The 18,536-nt window shown below is 51.6% G+C and overlaps 1 protein-coding gene across 1 annotated transcript in view; it reads left to right on the forward strand.

Moving 5' to 3' along the window:
• The window catches only part of TSHZ1 (teashirt zinc finger homeobox 1), a 75,338-nt gene extending 58,589 nt beyond the window's left edge, over positions 1 to 16,749 (forward strand). The window contains exon 2 of the mRNA XM_060119462.1: positions 12,240 to 16,749. Within this exon, the coding sequence (XP_059975445.1) occupies positions 12,240 to 15,436 (3,197 nt within the window). The 3' untranslated portion in view covers positions 15,437 to 16,749. The remainder of the gene's footprint in view (positions 1 to 12,239) is intronic.
• The last annotated feature ends 1,787 nt before the right edge of the window (positions 16,750 to 18,536 follow it).

Below are 18,536 nucleotides of genomic sequence, written 5' to 3' on the forward strand. Positions count from 1 at the left end.
AACCAAAGCAGACAGACTGGAAGAGAGAAACACGGAAACCAAGTGAGAAGGTGGAGTTGAGGCTGAGTTTCCTTCAGTTGGGCTCATGGAGAAACGCTTTCCTGGGAGAACAGCTGGAATAGAATTTGTTTTGTTTCTGATGCTCCATGAATGAATATTTTATTTTGAAACCTTTTCCTAGAAACTGTCGAACCTTGTACGTCCTCCAGGACTCCCACCTGCAGCCAGAGCTTCTAGAGGTGTGGTCTCGAGGTTGACTCAGGGTACCTCGTACGTGGACTTCCAGAAGAAATCAAAAGAGGAAATGTCTTTAGACTAACCAGGAATTGTTTCCGTGAGATTTCTAAACAGGAAAAAATGACTAGTGTAAGGGCCCCGAGTCTCCCCTAATGACTTGGAGCATCGCTCTGGCCCCTGCTTTGGATCTCAGGGGAAAATAAAGGGAAGAAAGCTCGAGGCTGGAACCCAGACTGTGACTCCAGCCCCTCCTCCATCTTTGTAGCCAGGAGACTGTATCCCCAGCCTCACTTAAGGATGCAGATGAGGAGTGAAATCCATCCACCTGCTGAATTCACATCTCCAGGTGCCCCAGGCATCCCAGGCCCGCAGTTTGCCCGAGCCCCATCTCCAGGTGTTCAATAATGCAGCAGGATTTAGCTGCACCAAAGTGTCACCTGTCTAGGTGAGTCGTGCCCGTGTCTATCTGAAGTGACAGCCATCTTTGAGTACCGGCGTCGTTCACTGACTCCGCTCTCATCATTGGCATCAGGAAGGTAACATTTTCGACAAGGTTGTTTCCTGTTCTCCGGCTTGTTTCCTGCCCCTCCCTCCTCCCCCCTCCCCCTCCCCTCCCCGCCCTCTTAGGGCACCTGATGAAAACATCATCGCTGACAAAGCTTTCCTTCTCCAAATTAAATGAGCCCAGCTAGCCCGGCAGTTTTTACACAGAAAGCGAGTGAAATGCCAGTGTGCCAGGTTAATGAATCTGGTAACAGGGAGAACATTATCGAGCCTGGGTAATATGACCTCGCAATGTTCCTTCTCGCGCTTCCTGTAAAGAATGTATGGAAGTCAGTTCTGTGCGCGATGCTAACGTCTGTCCTACCCCATCGTGGTAATTTGTATAAGTAATGGAAACAGGTTAAATGCTTCCATTCTGATGTTGCCAGCAGGGATGGAAATGAACGTTTCAATGAAATCACCTCGACAGAGCCAAGCGGGGGGGTGGGGGTGGGGCACCGGGACTGATTCATCTCCACTCCCTTTGGTGATGGGAACCCTAATGAGAATGCTGGAATGTATAGTTTATCAGATAGAAGAGGAAAAGCAGGTAAATCTCGGAGATTAGGATCACGGGACAACCACCAGCACGAGGCGCCGTGGCCTCCCCAGCAGACCTCTGCTAATAACGCGCTCTTTTCGTGCCGAGGGAGGGAGGCAGGGGTGTGGATGGCTGGCGGGGGAGAGGTGAGGACGGGCCGGCTCTTTTCTCCTCTCTGATGGGCTGCCAGCAAGGGTTATCTTCTGCCAGTAAAACCCCAGGGTGCTCTTAGGACACCTCTTAGACCCCTGTCTCGAAAACTTAGAGGGAGGGAAGACAACTTGCCTTTCTGCATTTCCCTGTCATTATAAACGATCCACTTTTAGAATGGCGTTCTCTCTGCCTGAAACGTCATTTTACTCCCTCCTTGTCCGTGTGAGGAAGAGCCATTTTATTTGAACTGCTAGTGCTGTTTAACCTTCCTCAAAAACTGGAACGCGGGCTTCCCTGGTGGCGCAGTGGTTGAGAGTCCACCTGCCGATGCGGGGGACACGGGTTCGTGCCCCGGTCCGGGAAGATCCCACATGCCGCGGAGCGGCTGGGCCCGTGAGCCATGGCCCCTGAGCCTGCGCGTCCGGAGCCTGTGCTCCGCAACGGGAGAGGCCACGGCAGTGAGAGGCCCGCGTACCGCAAAAAAAAAAACCAAAAAAAACCTTGGAACTCAATTCCTCTTCCCGAGATATCCTATACCTGTCACCCTGCTTCTAGAAAAATCAGTTTTTCTAGCCAAAGGACTAGAAAAGCGTGCTATATCCAAGCGTGCTATATCATCCTTGTAAATTCAAGTGTGTTAATGTGGGTTACTCAACATATTTTCACACTAAAATGCTATATTCATACATTGCATTTTCCAGTATCACTACCTTTCTTCTGTCTCGACGCTATTACTTAGGATCCAAGTCAGTTAAAGATGGAAACATTTAGTCATCTGGCCTGTTATATTAAATGCCAGTATCTGAACGATCCCAAATATCTAAATTTGGGGACATGGCAGGAGCTGAGCATCTTTTATGGAAAGAACACGTTTTTCCGTTTTCATCGGGCTGTGTTGTCATCAGGTAGGAACAGGTACGGATGCGTGCCGGTTACCTTGTGTGAGTGGCTATTTTGAGGAAGCAGGTTGGCATCTGCTGGGTGGCAAAGGATAGATTTCAAGCTGGCTTTTAGAAGCAACTCATGATCAGGAGGAAGCCTTTCTTCTATTGTTGTTCTGCTCTCTCCGTGAGGCACCCACACTTTTGTTCATCTGTCTGAGGAACCCTGGCTCTAATTGCTCAGAGCCAGGGTTCCTCAGACTCCGGGGAATTTGGAACTTTTTTACGTTTAGCCATTAAAAACCAAAGACAGCTGTCACTTCTCCCTATTCTTCAAATGACTGTTGAATATCAGAGCAAATCTTGTTTTCTTTAAAGAAGCAAAGATATTTTTAAAAAATTGGGGCTGGGAGTTGAGAAAAAGAATCGATCTAATTCGCTGAAGATGCATGTGCCTCATTGTATAATTACAATTTGAGAGGAACGTATTTTTCCAGACAATATGGGTGTATTTACATTGTAAACCACCGGGGCACACGTTGTTGGTGTCAGATTCACCTCTAGCAGGGACCGTATACGTTACCTTCCGTGCACTTGCATCAGAATGCACGGGATTTTATGTGGCTCAGGATGACAGCACATCTTTAGGGACACATTGGCATCCAGAAGGCATGTTTTATGGCAAAACAATATTAACAAGATTTTTTAAAAGTGACGTCTCACTGTAAGATCCAGTTGTCTTGTTCTCATCTCGGGGCTGATGGGATCTATGTGTTTTGTGGTTTTTATGTGCTCACACCTGCACACACTCACACACCCACACCCCCACACCCACGTGGAGGCTGGTGGCTTCTCGCCTGGCCTGTGCTCGTCCTGACACAGAGGGCGGCACAGCTGCTCTGCGTGTTGTCCCGCTGACGGCAGGACACGCCGCATGTGCTCACTGTGTCACACTCCACGCCGCGTGCTGGGCTCAGGCAGGGCGAGGGCAGTGATGGCAAAGCTGTTTGGACACAAAAAGAAGTCGCAGAAAATGAGGATTTGGAGTCTTTGATTTATTTGATGGGGAGGAATGTCACTTCTTTCTGGAAGTAATTGTAAAAGGAGAATTTCATACCGCAGTCACCACTTCCAGGCTTACTCACTCATCAGAGTTCCGCAGGGTGTGCGGGTAGGTGAGGGCAGAGGGGAGCTGAGGGTTTGAGCAGAGAAAATGCAACGATGTTGAGTTGACTCTCTTTTCTGTGATTCAGTAGCTGCTCTCATCCAGATCTTTTAGGCTACACAGTTGCATTCATTCACCTCGTGACGTATGTTGTTCTCAGTTTCATCACTAACAGTAAAAATTTCTACAAATATTTTAACGTATTTTGGTATATTTGTACCCATGTGAATGTTTAGAACACTGTAGCTTCTATTGAAAATGAAAGATCGTGACAAGTAATCACTCTGTCCAAGGTTGGAAGGTTTTACAAGTCTCTCTGTCTCTCTAGCTCTCTGCCTAGGCAAAATTTCCAAAAAAGCGTGTAGGAGAGCAATTAGGAGAATTCACTGGTCATAGTAAGAATAAACCCAATTATTATGATAAGAGAACGGTACTTTCTGATATGATAGTGTGGATGTAACTGATTCAGACGCCATTACTGTTATTAAGGGGATTTCAAGAAAGTCAGGTGCATGTGACCTTGTATTAAGCTTCCAGCCAAGTACAGCATTAATTACGAAGGGGATGCTGGCTCTGGGTGGATCACATTGGTACATAATTTATATAGACTGTAATATATTTAAAGACAGAAGTTCTCCTAACTTTGTGTTAATAGTTGCTGTGTTGTCGACAACTGCAGGGGTGTGCCCTGCACTGTTCTCATCCACACCCCAGTCCCCAAAGACTTGATGTTTCCTTCTCTCTTCTTTTATTACCCTGTGCGTTTACGAGAATGGGCTGCTGGATTTGAACTTGGACACACTGAGACGTTAGCCCCGCGTGGGGTTCGGTGTCTGCTGAGTTACATTTCTTTATTCTTGTTTCAGCCATTTGAAGAGATATTTCAAGCCCGAATCTCCTCTCCAGATTTCTAAATGTCATCCATCACTCTATCTGACAAAAGTCTTTTCTCGTTTCAGATGGTAGAAAATACCAGGTCGGAACCTGGTTTGGGACCTAATTGGCTAATATTGGGTTTGTAGACCCAGACTCATCAGACTGTCCTAGTGTGGTGTATATCCCTCCCCAAACCAAGAGGCAATAACCGAAAACATGGATTTCCCCATGCTTGGCATTGGTCATGCATGTCTTGGGGATGGCTGGCTTTTTAATTTGTGGATCGAGAGAACATTTGCATCGTATATTAACACGCAGTTCGTTGGTAGTGAAATAGCTGCGTGTTTTCTTAAGTTCATACAAGAGTTAGTTAGCTTTTGCTCTTCTTTGTTTCATTTTAAGTTCTCTTTTAATGTTTCAAGATTCTCATATATTTTATCTCTCCTTTTTCCTCCTGGCATTGCTGAAAATCACAGAAAGTTTTCGGTCTTTTTAATTGAGGTTTAAGCCCTTAATTTGTGCTTTCCCACTTAATGTTAAATTACATTGTTGTAACTGCAGCAAACTCCAGGCCTAAGATTAATACCTGATGCGCTCACTGGGAGGAGTGGGAGGGGCTCTGATAACTTGAAATTGAATTCGGGGTCAGGGAGAAAGGGAAGACCGTTATGTTTATTTTAAGGAAGTTACCTGTGAATTTCTAATTAAACTTAGAATTGGGTAAAAACCATGGGCCATTTTATTTACAGACTCCACAATTCTAAAAAATGGCCTCTGTTGGGTTTTAGGTAAAGAAATAATCGTTACTAATGAGATGGTTTAGCAAACTGGTACATGAGCGACTGGTGCCAGACAACTAAAATTTTCCAGAGGGATAGAAATATTTTTGCTCCTTCTACATCACAGCAGGAGGGGCCTTTCAGATTTGCGTGGCAGGTTGTCAACCTTTCTGCAAAAAATTTAGAACTTAGTTTCATAAATTAATGTACATCCCACTTGTATGTTGCTGTCCTTTCAGAGTAGCACGGAATGGGCTCTGACCTGGGTCTGCTTTCTCTGCATTTTTTATTTCCTAATATCCTCTTTCACCAAACCCACCTGCTCTCTTTATAACAGAGGTGAAGTTACTTTACAAGTGATCGATGATAAATTTGGAAGAAAGTGTGTTTTGCAAGATTTTACAATGAATTGAAGCTGTTCATTTATCACCGAGGTGTGTGTAAGCCCCTTTTGTGAATTGTAAATATATTTTGATGTAATGGCCATCTGTTCATGGGTATCCCGTTTGCCAGTCGAAAACCTAGTTTGATATAGCTAAACATGTAATTTGGTATGATTGTATAGTTTCACCAGGTGGCAATACAATAGCCGAGTTTGGTATTTACTGTAGGCCAGTGCCCAAGCAGGGACCAACGACCTGTGTTTTATAGTTGTCACTTTTGAATCTCCCTTTTCCTCATTCACAGCCAGCTCTCAATTGCGTGAGCTAATGAGGAAAAGGGAGCTTAGATAAACAAAGTTCCCCAACCTGATTCTTGTCATTTATTTCCAGGGCCCGCCCCCTGGGGCCTGGGGAAGAGCCTAACCAGGAACTGCTCTGTATGAGTTTCCACCTCCCGCTCCTTCCTCTGTGTGGCTGTGATCAGGGAAAGTGTAGGAAGGCAGAGGGGCCTGGGTGATGCAGAAGTTCAAGGACTAACATCGCGAATAATCCGTCGGCCGAAGTCTCACGTCTGGTTGCTACACCGTGACAAGGGCCAGTGAGGGGACCACTTTCCCTGGGACGGGAGCTCATTATTTTGTTCCCCTTGTCCCCATTTATGCGATGTGAGCGATAGTTTGTGAGGCCTGAGGCTGAGCGGGGTGCCCTCTGACGGCCGTGGGAGGACTGCCCATCGTGGGCATTTCCTAGTTCATCTTGAGGGTCTGTCTGCAGGGCGAGATGAGGAGGAGGGGCCAGCAAGCACAGAGGGGGGCTTGGTGATGAGGATGGCGGTCTGCCATTTCCATGAATACTTCCTATAGCCCCACTGTTGGGGAAACAGGCCCGGAGGATGGGGTGAGTGAGTGTATGGGGGTCACGGTGTCTTCATCAGGCTGTCCCTTCTGTAAGTCTGTCCTCAGGTCCCGCTCATGATGGGGGTCTGTCCTTCAACAGGGAGCCACAGCAATGGCCCCATAGCGTGGACCCAACGGGGCGAGCAGGTGAACGCCACCCTTACCCCCTGCACACCTGGGGTCGCTCCTGCACTCGCTGTGTGGGACAGGTGTGGCTGAGGGGGGACGTGTCTTGGGTGTGTCCCCTTCCTGATGCTGAAGTGGCAAAAGCAAATGACTCCATCCCCGCCTGGTACTGAAGCCAGGAGTCCAGTGCTCTTGTTACCAGGCACCATGGGGTCCGGTCTGCGAATTTCCACCTGCACAGCCCTTGTCCGCCTGCCCCAGGCCCAAACTCTTAAAGTGAAGCCCAGTAGATTCTGGATCCTTCTGGGGGCTCTGGTTCCAGGATGTGAGCCCAGTTTTGGAAGATGGGAGAGGTTGGGGGGTAGGGAGAGGGGGCTCAGGCACAGCTGTAAAGGAATCCCTCGTACCCGTTAGCATCTGGGGCTCATCATCTGTGTCCTCACGTGGCCACGCACGCTGCCGAGAAGGGTGATGTGGACCAGCATTTGGTCCGAGGGCCACTGGGAGGGGTGGCCTGAGAGGAGGGAGGGAAGTGCTCGTGGGCGGGCTGCCTGGGGAGGTGGGTGCACTTCCTTCCAACGCTGATTCTACCAGGCCCGGTGCACCTGAGGAGGGGCAGGAAAGCTACTCCGGGGTCAGATGGGCGTCCAGTGGTGGGGACACAAGACAGATGGCCCCCAGCTGCCCCCTAGGTCTGTGTTTCCTCGTGACCCTTGTAAATTAGAATTGAAAAGTTCACTCATTCAAAAAATAGACACAGTGAGCTAAAAGTACATGGTAGAATAGTAAAGCAGCCAAAGAATATCAGCATATCGGGATGAATAAAGTGGAGGAGTGTGTGATAAAAGTAGAAATCCTGAAAGTCTAGAAACGGACAGGGACCGTGTTGGTGGAAGGCTAAAGTGATGCAGCACAGTGACCACTGAGCTGGTGGACTGTGGGTATCAGGAGAGGCCTCGCCTCCTGCCCGCCTGTCCATGGGACCCGGCAGCCCCCTCCCTAGGGAAGGCTGAAGGAGGTGAGGATGCAGGAGCAGGGCCGGGAGGAAGACGGAGGCGGCCTATGTGCGGGCGGACTCTCGGCGCCCCCGAAATTCTGCTACAGGAACCCTAATGCCACCTGCACCCCTTCATTGTTCTCCCCACCTCTTACTTTTTAACATTAAAAAATATAAAAATAACAACAAGCAAAGCCCTTCCCACATTCCCTCCCCCAGGCTGGGCCCTGCCCTTCCAGGCTCCTTAATTCCCAGTGTCCGGCTAGTGGCTGTTTCCAGCTATTTCATTCCAGAAATGGTGTGAAATGGCTAATCCGTGCTTGTTGAATTGAAAACACTGAAGAAGATTTTGAAAACAGAGATATTTATCAAGAGCCACTTCAGTCAACAAACCCATATATTCATTATCTAGAAAAAAACCACTATTAACATTTTCTAAAAGGATTTTTCCGTTGTACTGTGAATAGGTTTGTCTTCTGCTTTTTCCATTGAATGCCTCTCCCCTTGTCATTAAAACATAGTTTTTTTTTAACGTTTGAATAATATTGCATCTTAGGAATAAACGAAAAATCACCTAACTACCAATTATTGTTGAAGATTTAGGTAGTGGCAAATTTTATATGGAATAATACCATAAAGGACATCTTTGTGCATGAAGCTTATTCTGTATTTTAGGTCACCTTCTGAGGCTATACTTCCAAAAGTAAAATTATTGGGCCAAAGGGCCAAATTTTTGTCAAAAAATTTCTGTCCTTGTACTCTTTTTTCATTGAGATTCTCTCAATTATAACAGCATGATGGGCACATAAGAGGTGTCCTAAACACTGATACAGAATTTCTTTGGGTCAGGGACTTCCCTGGTGGTCCAGTGGTTAAGACTCTGCACTTCCACTGAAGGGGGTATGGGTTTAATCCCTGGTCAGGGAACTAAGATCCCTGCATGCTGTGCAGCACAGCCAAAAAACAAAAAAGAATTACCTTGGGTCATTAATTCACTCACAAGCATTTGCTCAAAGTGTTTGTTGGCATTGAGGTGCTAATGAGACAAAGGAAAGTAACTCGGTCCTGATGGACCTCCGGCTGGGAGTCAGGTGACCCGCGTTTGAATCCTTGTTTGTCTCCTCTGGGACCTTGGGGAAGTCGGTCAACTTCTCCAAGACCAGTTTTCTCATCTTCAAAATGGGCATTTTCAGGGATGCTCACTTGAAGCGTTGTGAGGGTTAAAATAGGGTGAAGAAAGAAAATGCCCAGCTGGCGGAGGTAGGCAGGGGTGGCACTCAGCAATTTTAGTTGAATGAGCAAGTTCATGGTTTGATTATGAGGACAGACAGGTAGACATCTCTTAACACTTCCAGGAATGAACTCTGGGAGGGGGTTAAAAGGCATCATGAAGGAGATGACATCTGAGCCTCCCCTTGAGGACGAGTGTCGTCACCAGGTGGAGAAGTGGGTGGGGTGCCCCCTGGGACCAGGGTGCGCGGGGACTGGACATGTGGCAGAGGGAGGGGTCCACGTGGGGATTTGCGCCCCCTGTGCAGCTCGTGGACTCCGACAAGGATTTTAGCTCAGGGGTTGTGGAGGAAGAAAGAGCGTGGCAGGACAGGAGGGCAAGAGGCCCAGCTGGGCGGCTGTTGCACATCTGAGGAGAGGCTGGAGGGTCCAAATTAGGGCAGGGGCCCCGCTGGCTATGGAGCTGGACCACGGGAGGCGCTGAGGACAGCCGTTGCTCTTCTGGCATGGACACTTGTTCGGGGTGATTCAGTACAGCTGAGGCAGGAGACTCCCGGCTCAGGAGGAGGCTGGGGCGGGGGCTGGAGGGGGCAGGGGCAGCCGTGTGTCTGCACAATGTTGACTGGGGTGCCTGTGGAACGCCCACGCCGCGATGGACTCCGGTCACAGCAGCTGGGGCCCCTTCTATGTGCCAGACGCGAGGCGGACTCAGGCTACAGGCATCCGAAAGGCCAGCTTCCCCGGACGGGGCGGGAGAGCCGAGGGCCTGCACCCAGTGGCCTCGCAGGTGGACGTGGATCCAGTGCTCGCGGGCGTGCCCTGGAGGAGCCATGGAAGAAGTCAAGCTTGGCTGGAAAGAGGCTGCGGAGGGACCGGGCAAGAGTGACAGGCAGGGCGGGTGGAGGAGCCGGCGGCGCCCTGGCCCCGGAGAGCACGGTGTCACACCCGCAGTGCTCTGGGCAGGGGGGCTGGGGGCCGCATCCCCGCGGGGATGCTCAGCCTGAGGCAGGGGACGCTGGCGGGTCCCAGGATGCCCCCGGGTCCGCCCTGGGGCTCCCCTCCTTTCTGAACTTGTGCCCCCTCCCTGGCCCTCCCCTGGCTGCCTGCTCACCCAGCTTTGTGTCTCCCCTGGGAGACGAGCTCCAGGAAGGCAGGCACGTTAGGGGTCCCCCTCCACCTCCTGGAAAACGGGGGACGGGTGTCCAAGGGAGGGAACGGCAGAAACCGGTGACCCTTAGGAGGCCGGGGTTTGCTCTGTGTGGTTCCAGGAATAACGGTCACCCTGGGGCTGGGGGTGGCCTGCAGGAGGCGTTTGAGCTCAGCCTGGGGGCCCCCGGGTGCAGGCTGCTCTGTCGGGAGCAGGGCGGACCCGGGATGCAGCAGGGCCTGATGACCTTCCACTCTGCTGGGACGTGGACATGCACATGGGCAGATGCCAAGCAAGTCACGTCCGTGCGGTTCCAGGCCCTGAGATGCCGCCCGCAGAGTGAGGACCGGTGGGTGACAAACACACCCCAGAGGTACGGCAGCGAGTCCCCCGCGACGGCGCGGGACTCGCGGGCTGTCAGTCCCTGACTCGTGAGTGGACTCTGATGCAGTTCTGCCCTCTGTTGGGAAACACCGTGGACACGCGTGCCTGGGTCGCTCAATGCTGCCACCCAGGCGTGGGGACGGCTGTGAGGGGAAGCGGGGGGTGGGGCAGGGATGCTGAAGGGCCCCGTGGAGCGGCTGTCACTCGCCACATGTTCACTTGTGCTCACCAGCGACCGTGCCTGGAGCTCTCGGCGGGCGGACGCAGACCCTCCCGTGTGTCTCCCTCCTGCCCGCGTCCACCCTCTGGGCAGCCACCTCCTTCTCTGTCTCTCCATCACTGTGCCTGAAAACGCGGTGCTCTCTGCCACGTTCCCTTGGGGTCTGGTGCTGATAACGTGATAATGAGTGATTCTACTTAATGAGACACCCTCTCAGGTCATATCAGTGCATTTTAATAGGGCCTTTCTGGAAATATCTTAACCCCAAATTTCCCAGGTAGTTGACGGAACACTAGTTGTTCCCTCAAAAAAAAAAAAAAAAAAAAGGGAAAAAGAAGTAAAAGTATGCTTTGGTCAAATCAGTTAAGAGGTGCAGGCGATTATGTCCCCTTGGGGATTGACAACATCTGTCACATAGTAAAGGATCTACAATGTGCTGCAGGAAAAGGTCAGATTCCATCTAGTGATTTATACGCCGTCCATCCCTCCCATTCTTGGGACAGCTGTCAGTATCCTGAGTTTTTCTGGGAAATGCCGCCTTCACCCTGAGAAGTCACCCTCTGTGCAGCTGTGGCCTGTAGCAGGCCACTGTAGCGTATACTATAGGCCTTGTTAGAATAAAATTTTTTTTATCGTGCCAAAATATTCGTAACACAAAAGTTACCATTTTAATCATTTTTAAGTGCACGGTTCAGTGGTATTAAGTACATTCACCCTGTTATGCAACAATACCCACCGTACATCTCCAGAACTTTTCGTCTTCCCAGATTGAAACTCTGAACCCCTTATACACCAACTTCCCATTCCTCCCTCTCCCCCAGCCCCTGGAAACCGCTGTGCCACTCCCTGCCTCTATAAGCCTCACTACTCGAGGTGTCTCACAGAAGGGGACTCCTACAGTGCTTGTCTTTTTGCGTCTGGCTTATTTCACCGAGCATAGTGCCCTCAGGGTTCATCCATGCCATAGCATGTGTCAGAATTTCCCTCCTTTTAAAGGCTGCATACTATTCCATTGTTTGTATAAACCACATTTTGTTCACCCATTCATCCATCAACAGACATTTAGGTTGTTTCCACCTTCTGGCTCTTGTGAATAATGCTGCTTTGTACAAACGTGGCTCTTTGACCCCTGTCGGATGTCACCCGTGGGAGACTTCTGCTCCATCCAGGCAGGGGGGCGCTGGTGGTGCTACGGTGCTTTCTCCTTTTTAGTGGAGACCAGAGTATTTTTATCGCTTGCCATTGAGAAGCGTTTTTATTTACGGAAGCCATAGAATACTGTCTGTGTATTATCTTGCCCTAGAAGATGACAACCAGGTCCCCCCCACCATGGGGAGGCACAAGGGACCCCCGCTGCTTACGAAAAGAGGAGCCTGCATGAGGAGGGGCAGGGGTCCCCTCCCTCCCCACCCAGCTGTGACGGCCACACTGACATCTTTAAGAAGAGGGCAGACACTGCCGTTCCATCAGAATGTATTCACTTAGGAGGGGGGATTGTCTTGGTGGAAACCTATTTCCTGCCGTCGAGCTGCAGAAGAGGTAGATATATAAAGTGGAGGTAGCCTTGTAGCCTGGGAGCTCGGCTGAGAAACATCTTTTTAAAGATCATCTCACTGCTGGGGAGGCCGCGTCCTTGGAGATGATTTACGTCTCCTCACGGTGTTTCATTTTTCTCTCCTAGCTTACGTTCCCGAGGAAGAACTGAAGGCAGCAGAAATAGATGAAGAAAACGTGGAGGAGGATGGGCTGCCTTTGGACGTTCAGGGAAGCGACTTCGTGTGCAGTGAGGACGCGGAGCTCCAGGAGGCCCAGAGCTACCAGAACTCCCCCGTCAGCACCGCGACTAATCAGGACGCGGGCTACGGGTCGCCGTTCAGCGAAAACAGCGACCAGCCAGCCCATTTCAAGAGCGCTTCCTCCAAGGAAGAGAAAGAGGAGCCCCAGGGCCGGGAGGGCGTCTCCTACCCCCAGGACAGCTTGGCCCAGATCAAGGCCGTGTATGCAAACCTGTTCTCGGGGTCCTGCTGGTCCAGCTTGGCTCTGGATCTGAAGAAGTCCGGCTCGACCACCAGCAACAGCGATGCCGGCCAGAAGGAGGGCTCCACCCCGGCCGCCACGCCCCCCACCAGTACCGCGGGCGCCACCGGGACCACGGCGAGCACCCCCAGCTCGGGCTCCAGCTCCGGCACCAGCACCAGCACCAGCGCCAGCGGCGGCTCCGGCTATGACTGGCACCAGGCCGCCCTGGCCAAGACGCTGCAGCAGACGTCCTCGTACGGGCTGCTGCCCGAGCCCAGCCTCTTCAGCACCGTGCAGCTCTACCGGCAGAACAACAAGCTGTATGGCTCCGTGTTCACGGGCGCCAGCAAGTTCCGCTGCAAAGACTGCAGCGCCGCGTACGACACGCTGGTGGAGCTGACGGTGCACATGAACGAGACGGGGCACTACCGCGACGACAACAGGGACAAGGACTCCGAGAAGACCAAGAGGTGGTCCAAGCCCAGGAAGCGCTCCCTGATGGAGATGGAAGGGAAGGAGGACGCCCAGAAGGTGCTCAAGTGCATGTACTGCGGCCACTCCTTCGAGTCCCTGCAGGACCTGAGCGTGCACATGATCAAGACAAAGCATTACCAGAAAGTGCCTCTCAAGGAGCCGGTGCCGGCCATCACCAAGCTGGTCCCTTCCACCAAAAAGCGGGCGCTGCAGGACTTGGCGCCCCCCTGCTCCCCCGAACCGGCAGGCATCACGGCCGAAGTGGCGCCGAGCGAGTCAGCCAAGGACCAGAAGTTGGCCAACCCGTATGTGACACCCAACAACCGCTACGGCTACCAGAACGGGGCCAGCTACACCTGGCAGTTCGAGGCCCGCAAGGCCCAGATCCTCAAGTGCATGGAGTGCGGCAGCTCCCACGACACCCTGCAACAGCTCACCGCCCACATGATGGTCACCGGCCACTTCTTGAAAGTGACCACCTCTGCCTCCAAGAAAGGGAAGCAGCTGGTGCTGGACCCCATGGTGGAGGAGAAGATCCAGTCCATTCCCCTGCCCCCCACCACGCACACGCGGCTGCCCGCCGCCCACGTCAAGAAGCAGCCCGACTCTCCCTTGGGGTCCGCGACCTCGGAGGAGAAGAAGGAGCCCGAGAAGGAGAAGGCGCTGCCGGTGGTGGCCGGGGACGCAGACAAGCAGATCAAGGAGGAGGGCGAGGACGCCTCCGACAAGTTCGAGCCCACCACCCTCTACCAGTACCTCCGCGAGGAGGACCTGGACGACAGCCCCAGGGGCGGGGTGGACATCCTGAAGTCCCTGGAGAACACGGTCTCCACAGCCATCAGCAAAGCCCAGAACGGCGCGCCCTCGTGGGGCGGCTACCCCAGCATCCACGCCGCCTACCAGCTGCCGGGCACCGTGAAGCCGCTGCCGGCCGTGCAGAGCGTGCAGATGCAGCCGTCCTATGCCAGCAACGTGAAGTCGCTGTCCTCGGAGCACAGCGCGCTCCTGCACTCCCCGGGGAGCCTCACGCCGCCGCCCCACAAGAGCAACGTGTCGGCCATGGAGGAGCTGGTGGAGAAGGTCATGGGCAAGGTCAGCGTGAAGAAGGAGGAGAGGCCAGCGGAGAAGGAGAAGGGCTCGCCGGCCAAGGCCGCGTCCCCCGCGGCCAAGGAGAATAAAGACTTCCCCAGGGCTGAGGACCTCGGCGGCGGCAGGCCCCAGCAGAAGAAGGGCCCCGAAGCCGATGCGGGGAAGACCAAGAAGGAGGGCGCGGTGGACGCCCACACCCCGAACGGCACGGAGCCCCTCAAGGCCAAAGTCACCAACGGCTGTAACAACCTGGGCATCATCACGGACCACTCGTCCGAGCCCTCCTTCATCAACCCGTTGAGCGCCCTGCAGTCCATCATGAACACCCACCTGGGCAAAGTGTCCAGGCCCGTGAGCCCCTCGCTGGACCCACTGGCCATGCTCTACAAGATCAGCACCAGCATGCTGGACAAGCCGGCCTTCCCTGCCCCGCCCGCCAAGCCGCCCGGCACCCTGGACCGCTACTACTACGAGAACAGCGACCAGCCCATCGACCTGACCAAGTCCAAGAGCAAGCCCCTGGCCCCGGGCGCTGCCGACGGCGTGTCCTCGCCGCTCCGGGAGAGTGCGCTCATGGACATCTCGGACATGGTGAAGAACCTCACGGGCCGGCTGACCCCCAAGTCCTCCACGCCCTCCACTGTGTCGGAGAAGTCGGACGCCGACGGCAGCAGCTTCGAGGAGGCGGTGGACGAGCTGTCGCCCGTCCACAAGAGGAAAGGGCGACAGTCCAACTGGAATCCGCAGCACCTGCTCATCCTGCAGGCCCAGTTCGCCTCGAGCCTGCGGGAGACCCCGGAGGGTAAGTACATCATGTCGGACCTGGGCCCTCAGGAGCGGGTGCACATCTCCAAGTTCACCGGGCTCTCCATGACCACCATCAGCCACTGGCTGGCCAACGTCAAATACCAGTTGCGGAGGACAGGGGGGACCAAGTTCCTGAAGAACCTGGACACAGGGCATCCTGTTTTCTTTTGCAACGATTGTGCCTCTCAGTTCAGAACTGCTTCCACGTACATCAGTCATCTAGAGACACACTTAGGCTTCAGCTTGAAGGATCTCTCCAAGCTGCCACTAAATCAGATTCAAGAACAGCAGAATGTTTCCAAAGTCCTGGCGAACAAAGCGTTGGGCCCGGTGGCAGCCGCCGAGGACGATCTGGGCTCCACATTCCAGTGCAAGCTCTGCAACCGGACTTTCGCGAGCAAGCACGCAGTCAAACTGCACCTTAGTAAGACCCACGGCAAGTCCCCCGAGGACCACCTGATCTACGTGACGGAGCTGGAGAAACAGTAGCCCTGGGTCCGCACGCAGGCCCGTGGCACATTGCACTAAACGTCGTCATACTGCACTAGGCCTGGCCTGAGCCTCCAAAATCAGCCTGCCCTTTGTTGCTGACTGCCTGTCTGGACCTTGGTTTTTCTTACACATATTTTGTAGTTATATTTATATGCTCTTCGTCCGATTGTGCATGTTCCTTTTCTTTTTCCGTGAGTCAAAGTCTGACCTTTATTTTCAACATCTGTTCTCGATGTTCAGCTCTCTTTTGTAGGAAATAGTGGGGCACACTACTCAGAGACATTTATTTAGCAGGAAAGAAAGACACAAATAACAACGAGAAAAGACATCCTAAAATTACAAAGTTGCCATGACAATAAAGGTCATAGAACCTCCTAGTGTCAGATTTAACCCTTTGAGGACTGTAATCGCATTTCTGTGCCTTTCACTCAAAAAAAAAAAAAAAAGAAAAAAGAAAAAAAAAAGGCTTAAAGGCATTTCATTCAGATCAAAAGCTGTGTCAGACACAAAACTTATTTAATAATTAAAAAACGAGCTTTTATATGCAGAACTGGTTTGTGAAGGAAGCATGCATGCAGCTGTTGGAAAATAGAAAGTTGTCTAGGACTTGGGGTTAGGAAGCCACAACTTCACATGTTTAAAACAAACAAACAAAAAAAGCAAAACAAAAACTAACAGCAGCGACAACAAACACCCCAGTTGCCACTATGCCCAAACCCTCTGGATGCTGAAAAAATGCCACTTTTGGCAGAAAAAAAAAAAAAGTATGCAAGCTATTATTTAAAAATGTGTAAAAATGCTATTTCTTTTTTCTGTAAAATACTGCAGTTTATAGTTATTTACAAATGTAAGCTTTGGTACAAGCTGACCTTTCTATAAGCGTGCTGCATTGGTAAATGAAAAAAAAGTGGGGCAAATGTTGGAGTCCTTTCCTTGTAAATTGCCAGCATCAGCTTAAAAACTCCTATATGTTACATATCGTACCATTTTAATCTATTCAACTTTCTTTGTACCTTCTGGCTGTATGCTTTCTCTTTTAACTTTTTATATTGTCATTTTATATTAAATTTCTGTGTATATAATGTACAACCACAATTTTTGAATAAAATTTAGTTCCTGCAGCTTGATTTAAATAGAGAAATTTTACTGGCACCTGCATCTTTCCAGATGCATGTATATCAGACAAAAATAAATAAATGAAAACAAAGCGAGCAATGCACTATTAATTATACATTTGATGTTCTATCATTAATATTGTACAGTACCTTTCGGTTCACACAATTAAATCCACTGTTTTCTCAAATGTAAAATAAACCCACATGCAGTTCTTGATTTACATAGATTGTCATGTTGTCATTATTTTGCCTTTGAGATGTTATTTCAGCAACGAGAGGTATGGCTCATGCGATCAGCCAACAGAAATTCTAGCTGGAATCATCATTTCATGATTTGTGTGCTGACACGCTCCATTCAGATGATCAATATTGCATTTCTTAAAATGATCATTAAAAAGTTTAACTCCGCTGGGTGCCACCGGATTCCTGAGGATAGCCATTGAGCCATGGCTGGCTTGTACATCGAGGGACTGAGGTGCTTCCTTCGGAGAAGGCTCCCGCACTATTTTTAAATGTTTACAGTTATCCTTTGTATGCATCCGGAGCCTTAACAGTGGGGGGCCGTCCAAGGGCAGGTCTTGCTCTATAGCAGCAGACCCTGGGGGGCTTGGAATTGGTTCTGCGTTGCTCCAAAGAGGAAAGCCTGATCACTGCACTTTTAAAAGTGTACAGTTTTTATAAAATGAGCTGCCCTGGAGCATGGTGGAGGGGTGTTGCTCTGAGCGGAAGACCACCGGCACTCCAGGCCTGTCAGCGCTGTGACCCCGGCCCTGAAGTCCAGGTCTTCCTGCTTAGTCTGGCCTCCTTGCCCCGGAAGTACATAACGACATGAGCGGGACAATTTCTTTTTCCACCTTTTGCTTGTTTTCATAAAATAGTATCCCGAGAAAGCTTAGAACGTACAGCGCTCAGCTGTGCCGTCTCGTCTCCATGATTTCCCTCCCTGCCAAGCCCTCGAGCCCTGTGGGAGGAGAATCCGGGTGGCCACCTCTGCACCATCTGTGCTGAGGCCTCAGAGTGCCAGGGAGGCTCGCTGCCTCCTCCTGACCTTCACGGGTAAACAGCTCTGTGCTTTAGGAGCTTCAGCCATTTAGACATTTTGGTCCAGTTTCTGGGGGATTGTGTGCTTTGGGCTCAAGGGGTGATGGGGAGAAGTGACAGGCCTGTGGTGGAGTGTAGTGGGGACTTTGCACGATGATCCTTCGAAGTTCTGTTGATTTTATCACAGGCCTGCAGATGTATGTTCTGTGATTTCACCTTGGAGCGGGTGCAGCGGGTAAGATGGTGTGACCGGCGTGAGAGGCCGGGACGGGGTGGGTTCGGTCCCCCTGTGGATCCGCTGGGCCGTTTGAAAGCTTGCAGCTGAGCGCTGATCACTGGGGTGAGGACATGGGACTCGACCGGGGGGGGGGGTCCCCTTCCTTCATTTTTCCTTTTTCTAATTCATCAGCCACCTTGTTGTCTTGTCATCCATCTGAGTTCCCCAACCGACAGCCAGAAGACTTGCTCATCTTGCTACTGATGAGACGGTGATCCTAGTTACTGTCTGACGCGGGTCCTAGTTATCCTAGTAAGTCCCTGACGAGGAGCCCTCCCTCCTCGCCAGGGACAGTTCTGAGTGTTTCACACGGAGTAAGTCCCTCAGGGCCCCAGGGGGTCTGTCACTTCCACCTCCTCTGCAGGTGGGGAGCCCCTGCTGGGCTCAGTGGACGCTTGCCCAAGCTCACAAGGCCCATGATTGACAGAACTTTGGCCTGAGCCCACGAGGCTTTGCCCCGGGGTGCGTGCCCTGTGATCTGCCCTCAGGTGTGACCGGTCCCAGGGGAGGGTCTGTGGTTTCTACGCAGCCACCCCCGAGCGGATAAGCATTCCTCCAATCACCTCCCGCGGCGGCTCCCGTCGGCGGCAGAACAGACCAGCTCTATCTTCTGTTCAATCTGAACAATAAGTTGAAATGATGTTAGTTACGAGTTTGTAGTATC

Source organism: Mesoplodon densirostris, chromosome 15 (genome assembly GCF_025265405.1).
Source record: "Mesoplodon densirostris isolate mMesDen1 chromosome 15, mMesDen1 primary haplotype, whole genome shotgun sequence".
Classification (NCBI taxonomy): domain Eukaryota; kingdom Metazoa; phylum Chordata; class Mammalia; order Artiodactyla; family Ziphiidae; genus Mesoplodon; species Mesoplodon densirostris.